Below are 16,650 nucleotides of genomic sequence, written 5' to 3'. Positions count from 1 at the left end.
AAAGATGTTCAGCTGGCTGTTACTTACTGTGAACCTTGTCTGTTTATTTGAATAATGGAACTACAGAACTCAGGTCTAACAATTACTAGCTATGAACAGTTTGAGGCTTAAAGACAAGGTAATTGCTTCTTCAGAGCAAACTAATAAGCTAATCTTACAGTGAACTAACTGGACTAGTTTAGTAGTCCCTTAAACTGTATTACACACCCTTCTAAGGCTGTCATGTGAAAAGTCCTAATAATTTCCTAGCTTCCTTCTTTTGCTCTAAAAATCCATCAGTAGCTCCCTTAACTGGCTTTGTAATTCAAAGCCCTAAACTATGTTCTCCCAAAATACTTCTGCAAGAGCATCTCCCCACTACCCAACCACAACGCAGATAAAGTTCTCCCCTTCAGCCAAGTTGATCTCAATTCCCAAATGAACATGTGTGGTATGCACCCAAGCTCCAAACATTCACATACTATCTATAAGGGGCTAACAGTATTATCACCTCTCCAGGATTTTTTTCATGGTAACTAGGGGCACCCAAGGGGTATAACACAGAAGACTACCTAGTGAACCACTTAAACCCATCCACCAAAGAATGTAAATTATGTAAAGTAAATAAACTTACATTTTTATCCATCACTATCTAAGATTTGTCTGAAGCATTTTATATGCTTTCAATAAACAGAAAGCAGTTTGGGTTTAAGTAAATTATTTGAATTCTAGTCCAAACCAATGGCATAAGTTTTACTTCAGACCAGCAACTCTGGCTCTACTCTGTGACCTTTGGGCAAGTCTAGGTTTCTTTGTAAAATGTTGATAATACACATTTCTCACAATGGGAGATAATGTAGGGAAACAGGTAACAGAGTATCCAATAAAATGTGGCCAATGCTATGTTATCACCTTGACTGGGAAATTCCAACATAATTTGAGAATTACATCACTACTTCTTTAAGACTTATTAATATTTATTCAATCAATGTTGGCTTGATGATTAATATTTGAGGTACCGAAAGGGCATAGCTTTGGAGTAAAACACATGTGATCGACCCTCAGTCATCACTTTAGAGATGAGGAATCTTGAGTAAACCATTACTATATCTGACCCTCAGTTCCCACATCTGTTAAAGGGCATACCATCAATGACCACAGAGCTACAGTGAGGACTACATGAGATGACAGTGTATGTAAAGCTTTTAGTAAGGTTATCTGGCACAATAAATTATCAGACTCCTTTGTCTTAAATCAAACAATTTTTAATGTCTTATTTATCTACATTTTAATAAAGTAAAGTTAATTTAGATTATTCAACAAACGTTTTTGAGTACTATGTACACTAGGCACTGTGCTGTGTGCTAGAGATAAACTAGTAAAAAAAAAAAACACCACCTCTGTCTTCATGTAGTTTACAATGTTGGAGGCAGTAGGACAAGCGTTAATCAAACAATTCAAATGCCAACTGTGCTAATAAGCTCTATAAAGAGGTAAACTAAAGGGGCGGATAACAGTGGGGTTTGTCCTGATCACAGAAATCTAGAAAGGCTTCCTAGGGAAAATTCTTACTTGTAGTGTGAGTATGAAACAACCAGATGCAGCAGAAAAAGGAAGAGTGCTCCAGGCAGAATGAATAGACTAGATTTTATCTTTTGAATGTCTATATACCTTTATATGCACCCTAATAGCTTCTACCTCTGGCAACTAGGTATAAGGGGACTGAAAGAATAGCCTAGCTGACAGAGACTAAGAAGAAAAGACTGGCTAGATAGGACTGACCAAAGATGCAGAGCTTTGTAGGGCACATTATCCTAAACGCAATGGTGAAGTGTTATGGGACCGTAGGGTTTATACTGTAGGGTTTGTTGTTGTTGCTGCTGCTGACGGGATCACTGTATTTCACAATATACTCTGGCTACACTGTGAAAATAAATTTGAGGTCAGGCAAGAGCAAATGTGAGCAGACAAGTTTGGAGGCAAAGAAATGAGAACTACTTTTTTTAATACATTGATGAAAAAAAGTAGAAAAATTCCAGGAATAATCAGAAGGTAAAATCAACAGGACTTGATGACAGACTGGATATGAGCGTAAGGAAGAGGAGGAGTTGGGAGGTAATTTCTAGATTTCTGATCTGCATTACTAGCTGAATGCTAGTTCTATTTTCAGATATGTAAAGACGACCAGATCCAGGAAGGAAAGGTTATGCACTCAGTTTTAGACATGTTGAGTCCAAGGTATTTTTTTTTTTATTAAAAAATAAGAAAGAAAAACAGGTCCAGATCTTGCCACTCTCCTACTCATCAAAGCCCTGCAGTGGATTCCCATCAAACTCTGAACAAAAGTCCCAAGAGGCATACAGGTATGATCTGATTTTTTGCTATCTTCTGAATTTCTCTCCTACCCTTTTATCCCTTGGTCACTTTCACTCCAGAAACACAGCCTTCTTGAAATCTTTGATGTACTTATTCTTCCCTAAGGACTTTTGTACTTATTCTTCCCTCTGCCCATAATACTTTTTCCCCCCATATGGCTTGATTCCCTCACTTAATGGAAGTCCATGATCAGATGTCACCTTCTCAAAGAACCTTCTTTGCCTATCCTATGTAAAACAGTCTTCCTGCTGAGAGGCTGGGCTGGAGAGAAAAGCTGAATGAAATCTCTGGTAGTCTTGCAAGGCCTGTCACATAATACAAGTTTTACTCCCAAGACTTTTGGAACAAGTTTGAGTCTAACAAAAGCTGCAACCCAAGCCCAACTCCATGGACTGAGGTAATCAAGCCCTAAAATGCCTAATAGAAAACAAGGCAAATTCTCTCCTGGTGGAAAATGACATCAACTTCAATCCTTCAGTTCCTTTATAAACATTCTCCTGCAGAAGGGGAAACAATTAAAAGCCCTATAAAGTGAGAGAAAGAAGTGTGACCAGGAAAAATGTGACTGGTAATCAAGAAAAAAAAGAACTAGACAATGGGATCAGATCCACAGATGATGCAGATGTTAGACTTAGTTATATAATTCAAATGTTTGCCAGCTGTATTTTTTTTAAATGGGAGGAAAGAGTAAAAAGACAGAGACATTCAAAAGAAAAATGAAATCTATAAAATATAACTGGACATTCTAAAACTAAAAAATACAATATTTGAAGTCAACTAATTGGGTTGGTTAAATGGAAGACTGCACAGTGCAGAAGGCAGGCTTGATAAATCTGAAAGATGGGTCAACAGAAAACATCCAAACTGATGCACAGAGAGAAAAAAAAAGCGGAAAGGTCAGGGAAGAAAATAAAAAGCACATGGGACACAAACAGTAAAGTATATTTATAACCGTAGTGTCAGAAAGAGAGAAGTGATAATAAAGTAGAAGCAATATGTGAATGGATAATTTTTCACAACTGATGGAATACATCAACCCACAGATTCAAGAGCTCAGTAAACCCCAAGCATGATAAATAAAATGAAAAACATAAGTACGCTCAGCACAGTCAAACTGCTAAAAACGAAGATAAAGAGAAAATCCTAAAAGCAGCCAGAAAAAAACACACACATTACCTACAAAGAGCAAAAAGGTTTTAAGCTGACTTACAGCAAAAAATATGAAAATCAGAGGACAACAGAATGCTAACTTTTAAGATGCCAAATAAATAAAACTGCCAATCTAGAATTCCATATCCAAGGAAAATACCCTTCAAAAATGAAGGTGTGATTAAGACATTTCAAACAAACAAACTCTGGATGAGTTAACTGTCCCCAGGCCTGCACCATAAGCAATATTAAAAGTTCTTCAGGCTTAAGAAAAATGAATTAAGATGGAAGCATAGAACTACCTAAAATAAATAAAAAAGAAAAAAGTGCAAAGAAAAGAGAAAATGTCTGTATAAACAAGTAAGAACACTGACTATTGAAAGCATAGATATTCTGACATTTATAACCACAAAATATATAACAACCATAGCACAAAGAGTAGAGGCGCAGCAAATGGAATTGAACTGTTTTCAAATCCTTGCATTGTTCCGAAGGTGGCAAAAACATTAATATAGCGCAGACTATAATAAGTGAAATACAGATATTATAATCTGTAGGGTAACCACTGAAATAATAATACAATCGGGTATAACTAAAAAGCTAATAAAAGAGATAAAATAGAATAGTAAGAAGTACTTTACCTAGCCAAAGGAAGGTAGGAAAAGGAGAAAATAAAGGAATAAAGAAAAAATTGGCAAAAAAAAAATAGCAATAAAAGCTACTGTATCAGTGATTATACCAAAAATAAATAGTCTAAACACTCTAAAGAACAAAGATTCTAAGATTGGATAAAAGAACAAGACCAAAGTATAAAATGTTTACATGACATGCACTTTTAAACATAAGGACATAAACAGGTTGAAAATAATGGAACAGAAAAAGTTTTGTCATGCAAACAACAGTTAAAACAAAACTGGTATGGCTATATCAATTATCAGACAAAGTAGGCATGAAGTATTCATACAGCTAACAAATGATGTTTTATAATTATAAAAGTGTCACTTCATCATAAAGACATTAACAATCCTAAATTTTACTGAATAACGCAGCTTCAAAGTATATAAAATAGCTTCTCCTCCAATCATTTCTACTCTCTATCCTGCTTTCCTTTTCTAATCTCCATACTTTTCACAGTATGACATAATATATATTACTTATTGTTTTCCTTAGTCCCCCACCTCTTTGTGGAGAATGTAAGCTCCACAAGGGCAGAGACTTATTCTATCCTGATCACACTATATCCCCTGTAACTAGCCTAGCACATAGCAGGTACTCAATAAATATTCCCTGAACAAATTAATAAAACTGTCACTACAGTAACTTATTTTCTTAGTGTTTACTTTTCAAGTTTATATTATACATTTCTTTTCTTCAGTTATGCAATCTTTTAACTTAAATAATATTTAGTAAGTCTCTGCCAGCCAAGATGTTGCATGAGAAGTTTAAACAAGAAGTCTGAAAAATGTTACTAGGAAATATATTTCCTCTTTATGAAACAAAGCCTCCAAAATTAAAAATCACTAAAATGTGCCTTCCTCCATTTAGTAAACATATTTAAATATATATAGATAGATTCACATAAATAAAATAATACAGTTATATATTAGCTTTCATGTTTATTCAACTTCACAGAAAATCCAAAACTGTGTCTGAAAATTGGTTATCTATCTAAATACCAACTGTTCATTACAGTGACATAATACTATGTGGTAGGGGAGATATGCCTAAGTTAAACAAATTCTTAAATTCCTGACATTCTTTAAGTGGGCAAAAGGAAACCTTAAAAATCAAACTTACAAGTTATAAGAAAATACAGAAAGTAATGTAACCTTTAATACCTGGAACAAGTTTTACAGCCACATTTGTAATTTACATATACAGTGGAGATCACTGAAAAAGCTTCCTGTTGCACTGCAGCAAGAAATTTTATTATAGTGTAGATTAAACGGATTTGCTACAGAGTGCAGCAAGACAACCTCACTGAAGAATCATAAGATCTTCAGAATGGAACTTGTTACAGTGAGTTAAATATTTTCTTAATTTTTTTATACAGTATATATTTTCAAAATGAACATTATCACTGAAGAGTTTGCTAACCACTGTTAGCAATTAACGTTTTACACATACTTAATTTTACTTTAGTTACAGTATGTGGTTCTCCAAATGTTAGTATATGAAATGTTAAGTTTCAACATGAGATAATCCCCTAAGATGACTCAGGACATCAAAACTTTGATCATTATTGCACCTATTTTTTCTACAGAAAAATGGAAAATTTACATCATAATCTTCCCAAAAAGTGAACAGACAAGTTATAAAATCACAGACTCATTGTCATTGAACAAAATCTACAATGAACATTTTTTGTGAACTGATGTACAGGATTAAATGTGCAATGAAATTTGGTTAACTATGATCATGCAAATAAAAATCCTCCACAATCATTTTTTCACTGTTTTATAAAATGGTCTTAAAGATATACTTCCATAAACATTTCCGGTGCAATTTAGTCAACGACAAAAATACAAAGCTATCCCTTATTCTTTATTTTATAGGTTTAAAAACATGCCTTTGTACTGCTGAAATAGAAATAGCGTGTTTGGGAGAACTGAGCTAATGACACATTTAAAAACCAACTGTATCTTGGTCCAACATTAGCTGCCTTGATATACAGCAGCCTCCCATAATCACTGGTGTCAGTACTGTTGTAGATGAAGAATAGTTAAATACTGAGAGATTAAGACACAATTCAAAACTTTTTTTTAAAAAATAAAAGGCCGTTTCATAAACATGAAGAAATCTTCAAAAGAAAAATAATCACATCAATTGTGATATACACTGCAAAATAGTAAAATGTCACTTTCCAAAATAGTAGTTTCTTTATTATATCCCCCATCTATTATAACCAACTTGAAATATACCTTAAACATAATGGCATATTAATGAAAATGCTCCATTATCCACTGTGATAAATTTAATAAGTTAGAATATGATTTTCTTTTCTGATGGTAACCATGAAAAAATGAAAGAACAGCACCTGAAATACTAAAATGAATTTAGGAAAGCATTAAGTTGTAACCTATATGTTTTGGTTGAAAATACAGTTCATAAAACTGTATAAAGGATGCTGCCTTTGTTTCTATATTTTGTAGATTACAACAAAGAAAAGAAAAAAGATATGCTCTAAACCCAAATATATTTCCACTTCTCCCAATCTGGACAAAGTGGAATTTCATTCAAAGTTCATAAGACTGTGATACCTACAGTAGCTCATATAGTTGGATATATCACTCCCACCCTGTCCCTCCCACCCAGAAACAATTTTTGGCTCCAAAATAAAGTACAATAATAAACTCTTGATGAAAAACTATGTTATGGGGCAATCTATCATATACTATGGCTAAATACGAATTTACAGAAAAGAGCACATCCCATTTTCAGCACTTTTTTTCATAAACATGCAACTCACTATAAAATACAAAACACTTGCTTTCAAGAACAGCTTTATAAAGACACACTGCATCAATAAAATTTTTTTCTTTCTGATTAACTTTACACTGTTATGGAGAACTGAAACACTTCTAATGTGTATATATCAGATTTTATATTATAGTGTAATAATTTGCATTTTCTGAACATAATGTTCAAGAGGAAATATCTATACACAATAACATTCTAGACTATTAAAAACTAATTCAAACTGCAGAATTTTATTGATACAGTAGATTAATAAAAACTGAAAAGGGATGATAAAATGGGATAAAGAATTCAGCACATTATTTTATAACACACTCTTTAAAATTATAATATTTTAAATCTCTCTCTTTTTAAAATTTTCCTTGCCATGAAAGGCCAGAAAATTCTGGGACCAATACTGAGGTGTAAAATAATCAAACAACTTCAGGACTATTCCACAGTTTGCATGGCGTCCTCCCATCAGAGGCATTGTTCAGGTGTAATGGCAGACAATTTAGCACCTCTGAAGATTAAGGGTGCCCAGGAGTAAACACTAGGTAAGATACACAAGGGAAAGAGATCATTTCAGCTCTCCAACAAATCGTGACATCAAGAAAATGACACCATTTGTTGAAAAAAAATTTTCACAGTAAAACTGCAGAGAATACAAATACAAACACTGACAGATTACTGCTTAAGATCTATCCTAACAAACTCTTTTCAAATCAATAGATCCGATAAACAGCTGGGTACTGTCAGTTTAAAGCCGCAGATAAAAGCTATACAAGCACTTCAGAAGTCAGAAACATTAAAAAAAAAAAAAGAAAAAAAGAAGAAAAAATATATTTACAAGTTTCTTCTTTAGTTTATGTCTACATAGCCATCGCACATTAGACTTTTTCACAAGACTCCATACTCAATGTTATCACTGTGCGCCTGGCTAAAGCATGTGACCACAAATACATGAGGTCATCAGAGTAAGGTCCAACTGTCCACTCTTCAGCAGTCCCATTTTGTGCATCAAAGGCTTTACTCGGCCTGAAGCTTGACAAAAAATTATTTTTTTCAAAGCTTTCACATAGAAAGTTATTAATGACATTTGTTCATCGCCTTTCTCTTTTAGAACTTCGCCGCCGTACCTTGAAAGAAATATCACCAGATGCTTAATTAAAATGCGTACATATTAATTAGACACAGCAGTAATTATTATTATTTTTTAACCAATCATTATTCTTACATGTTCCTGATTTTCTTTGCTTTTCTTTCCTCAAAACCTTTCTCCTATGTTAACTTTCTGCCTTGACATCACATATTTAGACGTACGTAATACATGAATGCCCATAAATAGCCTTTCCCAGGATAGCAAAAGAGAGAACTATCTTACTTTTCTATTTAATAATTTTAAAGAGAAATGAACAGAAGTCAATGCCAACAGCAAGAAAAACAATTGCAAATATCACCTTTTTACTTATGTTTCTGTAGTAAAAGAAAACATTTGATATTTATGAATTTAGGCTTACAGCTGTCTTTCTCAGAAAACAGCTATTGAGTTTGGATCATAACAACTATCAAATACATATAAATAATCTGAAATTCAGAAATATTATCACTTACTGGCAAGTACTAATGAAAGCATAAAACTTTAGTTCAAAAAAGATCAGTATTAACAAGAGGAATACAAATAGAAAAGGATTTTAATTTAATTAATTTACAGTATAGTTTTTCTTTGATGAAGACATCAGTCACTATGTACAACCCTTCAGCCTTATTTTTACACCCCCAAAACACCCTTTACAAACAAGCCCAACTAGTTTGAGACCATAATTCAACATATTTTTCTGTGGTCTTAATTCATTCACATAAATGCATCCTGATGCAGACAGAAATGCTGATTATATTAAATAGGACAGAGGGGCAGGGATCAACCCTGGGACCTGATCAAAGAACACAGGTTTCTCAAACAAAAATGGCTGGCTGAACTGACCCAAAGATTCAGCATTAATGTTAGGAAGATGACAGCTCTTACTTAAATGTGTTAATTATATTTCTTCCGAAGAGAAAAATCTGAGATGTAACCAGCAAAACCATTCATTTCTTTTAAAAAAAAGTATCTCAGGAAGCATCACATTCTTACTTCTGTAAAAGAAGTGTCTATTACCAATTTTATGAATTCCAAAAGCTAATTTTAGTTAAAGACATGATTTTATTCTATACGACTAACTACTAGTAGCTAGTGGGAAACTCAAACAAATACTTACAAAACATAAACAAGAGCATATGTAACAGATACAGGGAGAACTTAAATGCGTAAGGTGTTGACATCAGACTGCCTGCCACTTGTTCATCTCTGCATTCAGTTTTAAACTGGGCATTTACACTTTCATTAGGCTACATCTATTATTCTCATTTGGTTTCAGGTTTTCACAAAGGATATACTCTCCACTATCTAAGCCGGTAGATGAAACAACACTATAAACTAATGAAGAAAAATATATAAATATTTAGAATTATTAAGTAACAGCAAGTGCTAAATGGATCTGACCAAATATTTACCAACTCTAATTCTATATTCCATACTATTACACATGGCACTTTCATAAGCACATACATTTACTGCAGAAACTTCTTCTTCCTCTGTTTCTTCCTGTGGATTATCATCATTGACAGGAGAGCTACCCTGAAACACATCTACTTCTTCACTTGAATCATTTTCTTTAGTAGCGGCTTGTTTGGAGCGTCCTACACGGCTAGAGTAAAACACATGTAAAATAAAATGAACATTCTGATCCTTAAGTGGTAGGTTACTTCATAACAGGAAATGCTTTAAATATTTCACAGGCTTTCATTTATTATCATTTTTATTCTCAATTACCTCGTAAGCCAAAAAATATTTTTCTTACATTCTGAACCCTAAACAAGCACTTAATCCTAGAATCTTACATATAAAAAGATCTACCAAATAACAAGTCAGTGTGACTGAGACCAATACCATAAAGGATTTTAAAACATAACCCAAAGTCTACTCTTCCTTTTATCTTTCCCAACTCAGTAAAAGGCTGAGTTGCTCAAAGCAGAAATTTTAGAGTCTTTCGTCATAGTCTACAACTCTTTATCTGGCCCTAAGATTCTACTTATAAAGAAATCTCAAATCCATTCACTTCTCTCCAACTTCATTGTTACTACGTATTTCTAAACGATTCTCATCTCTTGCCTCTTCTCTCTACAAGTAATCTTTCAAAAATGTAAAAACAGCTGATGCCACGCCCCCTAGAGAACCCCGTATGTACTGAGAGCAACTGCATAAACCTCCTTAAAACAGTATATAAAGCCCTGCAGACAGGCCTTGCCTACCTGTCCATTCTCATCTCTTTCCACTCCCCAGTTCCCCACAACTACAATACAGCAACATCCTTGCCTTCCTTCAGCTCTCTGAATTTGCCAAGATTTTTCCCACTTCAGAACCTTCCAAAACAGTGTTCCCTCCACCTGAAATGTTCCTCTCCCTACTCTCTATCAGTCTAACTCCTACTATTCTCAAGGAATCAACTGGTCACTTTCCAAAGAGAAAACTTCCCCAATTCCCCAGCCCTGTCATTACATTCTCTTACAGCACCCTAACTTTATCTTTCAGGGCACATATCACAATTTATTATTCCATATTTATGTGTGATTATTTAATGACTACATGCCCATTTAGATGGTAAGTCCTATAAGGATAAGAATCGTGCCCGTTTCGTGCCACTATATTCCCTAGCACCTAGTACTCTCTGAAACAGGAGACACTCAAAAATATGTAATAGATGCCACCATTTAATTAAATGTATCTCTCTTGATAAATATGTTTTTTTAATTAAGAACTTAGCCTATCACTTCTATAAGCAATCAAAAATAGATATTGTTTAATCCATACTCAAACCAATTACTCAAACTTACTTGATTCAGTTTTTCAGAATTAACAGAAGAAAATACAAGGAAAATTATACAATCTTTCTCAATTCCACTGAGGTCAGAACAAGAAAACAGACAAATCATAACATATGTTATTACATTACCTCTAAAAAGGGGCTTCCCAGTGAAAGGAAGTTAGGCTGTTAAGACAGAATACAGAATCTCTTTCTGTACTGATTTTTTAACAGAAATGCTTGTTTGATTTATAACACTCATGTGAGGAACTTGTGTAATTTTAGGAGGTAACATGATAATCATCTAAGCCCTTAATTTTATGAGGCCCAAATAGAAACAAATTAAAGTTACGAGCATGAAAGATATTCACCCCGTTACATTCTTGTTATAAAATTAACCATGGGAATTTAAGATGCCTTAAGAATATTTTTTTATCGAAAAAAACAATGATTTTCCATGGTCGAATACAAACACATTTATGAAGCTGCCACAAAAATGTACTTACCTTTACTTTTTACCTGAGGGAAAAATTATATGGCAAAAGGCAGGAAGTACTGGCTAGACACTCAGGTAACTTTTCCTCTTCCTATGGAATACACAGGAACAGGAAAAACTTTGAAGGTAACTGAGTATTTAACCAAGGTCTGTTGGCAACTCTGAAAAGTCAAGCTACTGAAGTATGGGATTACCTTCAGAAAAACTGCAAAATTTCTAGTAGAAGACACGCTATTCTATTTCCACTTTGAGGAGAAAAAAGTGCCAATATACAAATTACAACACTGATGCACCTGTCACTTTAATAAGTTTGGACACAGATTTGTTACTGTAACTCTCCTATAAACATGTACTTGTGTGAACATCCAAAACTATCTATAGATACATATGTGTTAATGTGATTAGAAAAGAAACAAAATCAAGACATCAAAAACTTGAGATCACCATGTGATAATTTCCACAGATGTAATTTAAGAAAAATGATGCCTGTTACTTTCCGACATGGTTCAAAGAATCAAAGCAAAAGTGTAAAAGCTATTTTTTAAAGCTGTTGAGGAAAAGACATGAAGAAAAATTGTAGCATGGAATGACAAGGTAATGTGGTCTATACTGTAATTATTTAAAAATACTTCATCATCTCTTCAGGTACCATAAAGTATGTATTGGAAATAATAAACTACTTGGTATTCATTTATAAAGTTTTGTCTAAAACCTGTAAAAATGTACAAATGTCACCAAAGGTTGACTGGGTATCAATCACCTAGTTAAGTTTACAAAAATGTTATCTTACCTAGTGTAATGGGGCTAAATATATGGGATTTAAATACAGCCCTATGTATATTTAGAAATTTATGAACCCCTGCAAAATAATTTGAAACTGGTTTGAAATTTAATATTATTTACAACTTACACATTTTTGGGGGGTTGTGATGGTGATGGCGTTTTTGATGGTCTTCCTCGTCCTTTCTGTGGTGTGGATTGTGTGGATTCAACTGCACTAGTTTCAGGAGATTCTGCTCTGCTTTGGGGAAGACCCAAATGTGGATAGCATCAAATTATGATTTATAATATAGTAACTAAATGTATGCAGTTTAGAGTTACACATACTTACCTTAGTTGTGCTCTCCTTGAAGTTCGGTGCTGTTTACTTTTTGACTTCTGTTCTGTGTTTCCACTTTGTCTTTCTTCTTCTTCCTCTTCTTCTGCTGTTGAAGGTCCAGGTTTTTTTTTGCTTCCTTTTTTAGAAGTTTTCATTGTTGGCTCTTCTTTGGGTGTACCTCCACCAAGAGGTTTTGGTGGTCGGCCTCTTTTACCTTTTTTTGGTGGACTATTCTGTTCATCCTCATTTTCTAATATATCTTCTTTGAGCCTCTTTTCCTCAGGCCACTGCTGTTCGTCTGATTCTGAAGCCGTATGGCCTCTCTTCCGTCCACGCTGACTGCCTTTAGGTTTCTGTTCCTGTACCAACTTAGTCAGGTCATCCATCCCTAATTTCTCTTCTGAATCTGTTACAGGTGTTTTTTTCCGGCTTCTAGGTTTGTCCAATTCAGACTAGGAATAAAAGCCACAATTTCAAATATAAAACTTAGTATGCAGTGTTAGTATATGTATTTTTAAGAATCAAAAAAAAAAATCTGTTATCCACTTCAGTCATAAAAATGTACCTAAATAAGGTATAGAGTTCTGAAGTACATCAGAACCATAACTACTTACTTGCTTTTATTAATAATTTTCTAATTTAAAACACTATCTGGGGGTAAGAGGGTAAGTTTTTATTCTTACTCAAGCTAGAGAGCCTCAAATGAAACCTCTCAAGATCAGTATTTGATTAGATTATAAATTTTTGGTGAAGAGCTATTTCATAAAAAAGAACATTCTAAATTCAATGCTTAAATAATGGACAACTATACTAAAGTATAATGGATCTGTTTTGATAGTCAATTTAAGTAATCCTAATTTTACCACACAATGTATAATAAGACATAAAATATCAACTATGTTATATATATATCATGCATACACATCATAAAAGAACTATTTTTATTTTATAAATGGAGGTTGCAAGATACAAAAGTTTAAACATATTCATCATTTATTAAAAATTCTGAAAACACTTCTGAATCAAAGATACCACTTCTTCCCAGATACAACTAACAAAAAAAATAATTTAAAAATCAGTGACTTTCAAATTTAAAATGAAATACCAGTCTACATTCACAGAATTTAAGCACTGACCAGCAGATGGAGACTGAGGAAATTCTTCAAAGAAACCAAGAATAGTGCATATGAATTTATAATGCTCTCCACAGGTATACACATGCATAAAACACATAATATTTATAGTACTAAGTTAATTTCCAAAAGGTTTGTTCCAATTTACATTCTTAAAAGATCAGTGAAAAGAAAAATTATCTAATTACTTATAATTTTTTAATATGTTTAATGAGTCATTTGTGTTTCCTGCCTGTGAACTGCCTATTTATATCCTTGGTATTATGCCCTTTGTCCATTTGTTTATTAAAGTCTGAGTTTTAATCTAAATATTCTACACTTTTGTGTATATTTAAATTTTATTTCCTATTTGTTATGAACTGAATTGTGTCCCCACAAAATTCATATGCTGAAGTGTTATGATACAATACTACTTGGAGATGTGGCCTTTGGGAGGTAATTCAGTTGAGATAAGGTCACGTGGGTGGGGCCTTCATGATGGGATTAGTGTCCTTATGAAAAGAGACACCAGAGAGATCTTGCTGTCTCTCTCTCCACCATGTTAAGAACATGGTAAGAAGGTGGCCATCTGCAAACCAGGAATAGAGCTCCCACCAGGAACTGGATTGGCCCACACTTGATCCTGGACTTCCTAACCTCCAGAAATGTGAGAAAATTAATTTGTGTTGTTTAAGCCTCCCAGTCTATGATATTTTGTTATGGCAGACTGAGCAGACTAAGACATTATTGTATCTTGTTTTAGAATAGGATGCTGAGTTGAGGTTCTAAACTGTTTTTCCTACTTCCACTGCCAAACAGACATCTCATCAATTTCAAAATCACTGATTTGTAACGCTTCCTTTATTTTGCATTATTTTTCAAAAAATAATGTTTCTGGGCTAATGTAACAACAGCGCAATAGTTTACTAATTATAACTAAGTATGTTTGTGTTTGGTTGGGCTGATCTTATTACTCCTCTTTTTTGCATCCATTTTATTCTTCCACATGGACTTAAAATCACACTGGAATTTTACAATGATATCTTCATTTAGAAAGAACTGTCACTTTTTAAGTCATTTTTTCCATGAAGGAATATGGCATGTCTTCTCTCTCTTCTGTTTCTCATTTTTGGTATTTTCTCCACATAGGTTCCCCCTACCTCTTTTTAAGGTTATGTTTAGATCCATCTATCTAATTTCATTGTTGTAATAGTTAGTGTTGTAAAGCAAATCCCCTTTCCCCCAAGTGTACATCTGATATAAAGTAAAATTACCAGAGTAAAATTATAGTTACATATATACATACATACATACGCCTACACTCTTAGTTTTTCAACTGCTTCCCTTATTTTTTTTTAAGAGTACAAAAATAAAAATAAATTTGTCTCTTCTTTTTCATTGCCATACTTTTGGCTCCTATTTAATGTCTTTCAGAACTGGTCAAATATTCTAGAACAATTTTAAACAACAGGTTGTTTTGTTCCTGATTTTTAATAAGAATGTTTCAAGTATTTTGCCTTTAAGAATAATAATTTTGAAAAAAAAAATATAATAATTTTGACTAAATCACTGACTACTGATTTAAACAGATAAAACTTTTAGCATGTTAATGAAGTATCTTTCTAGTATTAATTTACAAAGAGTTCATATTTGTCAAGAATGAATTCTAAGTTTTATTTATGTCGGCTTGGCATGATCTGAGATTATCTTGTTAGTATTTTTATTTGGGATGTTGATTTGCTTTTTATTCTTTTTAGCGTTTAAATTATCCTTGAAATCTAGGGGAAAATAAAGACCTATAAATAATTGGCTTTAATTTGTTAGTATTTATCTAGAGTTTTGTACATAAATTAAAAATTAACTGTCATTACTTAGAAATGGGAAGAGAAATATTAAATTAAAACTAAACCCTCCAATTTTAAATGCTACAATTCATTCTGACATCCAAAGATCTGAAAAAGTGGCTGAATTCATTTATGCTCTGGAAAAGGTTGTTGGCAAACCCGAAATTCAATGTCTGTTTTCTTGAGAATATCATAAAATAATCTAAGCTTCCTAAAGCACTACATTCTCTAATTTTTATTTTGTACCGTATTGTTTTCAGAACAGAGGGGGTATAAAATTGAGGTTAGAAGCAGGAAATGCGGAAAATATGTTATTTGTAAAACTAAATATTACAATACAAATGTATATGAAGAATAATCCCTTTGCAGTGAAATTTCTATGTGAAGCTCGTAGTATATAAAAAAGACGAGGGCTTCCCTGGTGGTGCAGTGGTTGAGAATCTGCCTGCCAATGCAGGGGACACGGGTTCGAGCCCTGGTCTGGGAAGATCCCACATGCCGCGGAGCGACTAGGCCCGTGAGCCACAATTGCTGAGCCTGCGCGTCTGGAGCCTGTGCTCCGCAACAAGAGAGGCCGCGGTGGTGAGAGGGCCGCGCACCGCTATGAAGAGTGGCCCCCACTTGCCACAACTAGAGAAAGCCCTGGCACAGAAACGAAGACCCAACACAGCAATCAATCAATAAATCAATGAATCAATAAATAAAATTGTTAAAAAAAAAAAAGACGATACTCTTTCACCATAATTTATTGGTCTTTAAATTGAACTTCTGTCTCATAATGCTCACCTCTTTGAGAATATTTCAGTTGAAACGAGCTTATTAATAAGGTTCTTCTGGAAATGGATGCAATGTTACACAAAAGACAGCCAAAGGCCTTCATTAATTATATAAATAAATCTCAAAAGCTCAGAAATTCAAAACTGTTCTATAAAAAACAGACTTCGTTCTGCATTGCTCCAAAAGGCAGAACTAGATATGGAATTTATAGGCTAGCAAAATATTAACCATGCTTCCTAATTAAGGGGGTAGTGGGGAGGGAAAGGAGGCAGTATATGTGGGTATGGTTCGCCTAGTTGAGGTTTCCAACAAATGAGAGAAATTATAAGCTCTCCACTTAAGGCATTTTCAAGCACCAACTCTCATAAATGATAATGAAGGAATTTCTGCACTAAGTGAGAAGCAGGACTAGAAGACATAAATACCTTTTCCAACTCATGGATTCTTCCATAAATCAAGA

At 33.7% G+C, this 16,650-nt stretch overlaps 1 protein-coding gene across 5 annotated transcripts in view; it reads right to left on the bottom strand.

Annotated features, from left to right (window-relative positions):
• Nucleotides 1-5,100: 5,100 nt before the first annotated feature.
• The window catches only part of PDS5B (PDS5 cohesin associated factor B), a 201,216-nt gene continuing 189,666 nt past the window's right edge, over nt 5,101-16,650 (bottom strand). For 2 of the 5 annotated variants that reach the window (XM_082365275.1, XM_082365273.1), the window contains exons 32-35: nt 12,470-12,909; nt 12,269-12,379; nt 9,569-9,707; nt 5,101-8,099 (exon numbers count right to left, since the gene is read on the bottom strand). In XM_082365275.1, coding sequence (XP_082221401.1) covers nt 8,064-8,099; nt 9,569-9,707; nt 12,269-12,379; nt 12,470-12,909 — 726 coding nt within the window. In that variant the 3' untranslated portion in view covers nt 5,101-8,063. The remainder of the gene's footprint in view (nt 8,100-9,568; nt 9,708-12,268; nt 12,380-12,469; nt 12,910-16,650) is intronic. The other 3 variants (XM_082365274.1, XM_082365276.1, XM_082365277.1) reach the window with 2 other exon arrangements.

This window comes from Balaenoptera borealis, assembly GCF_965194805.1.
Source record: "Balaenoptera borealis genome assembly, chromosome: 18".
NCBI classification, from domain to species: domain Eukaryota; kingdom Metazoa; phylum Chordata; class Mammalia; order Artiodactyla; family Balaenopteridae; genus Balaenoptera; species Balaenoptera borealis.
This window is presented reverse-complemented; position numbering and strand designations above follow the sequence as displayed.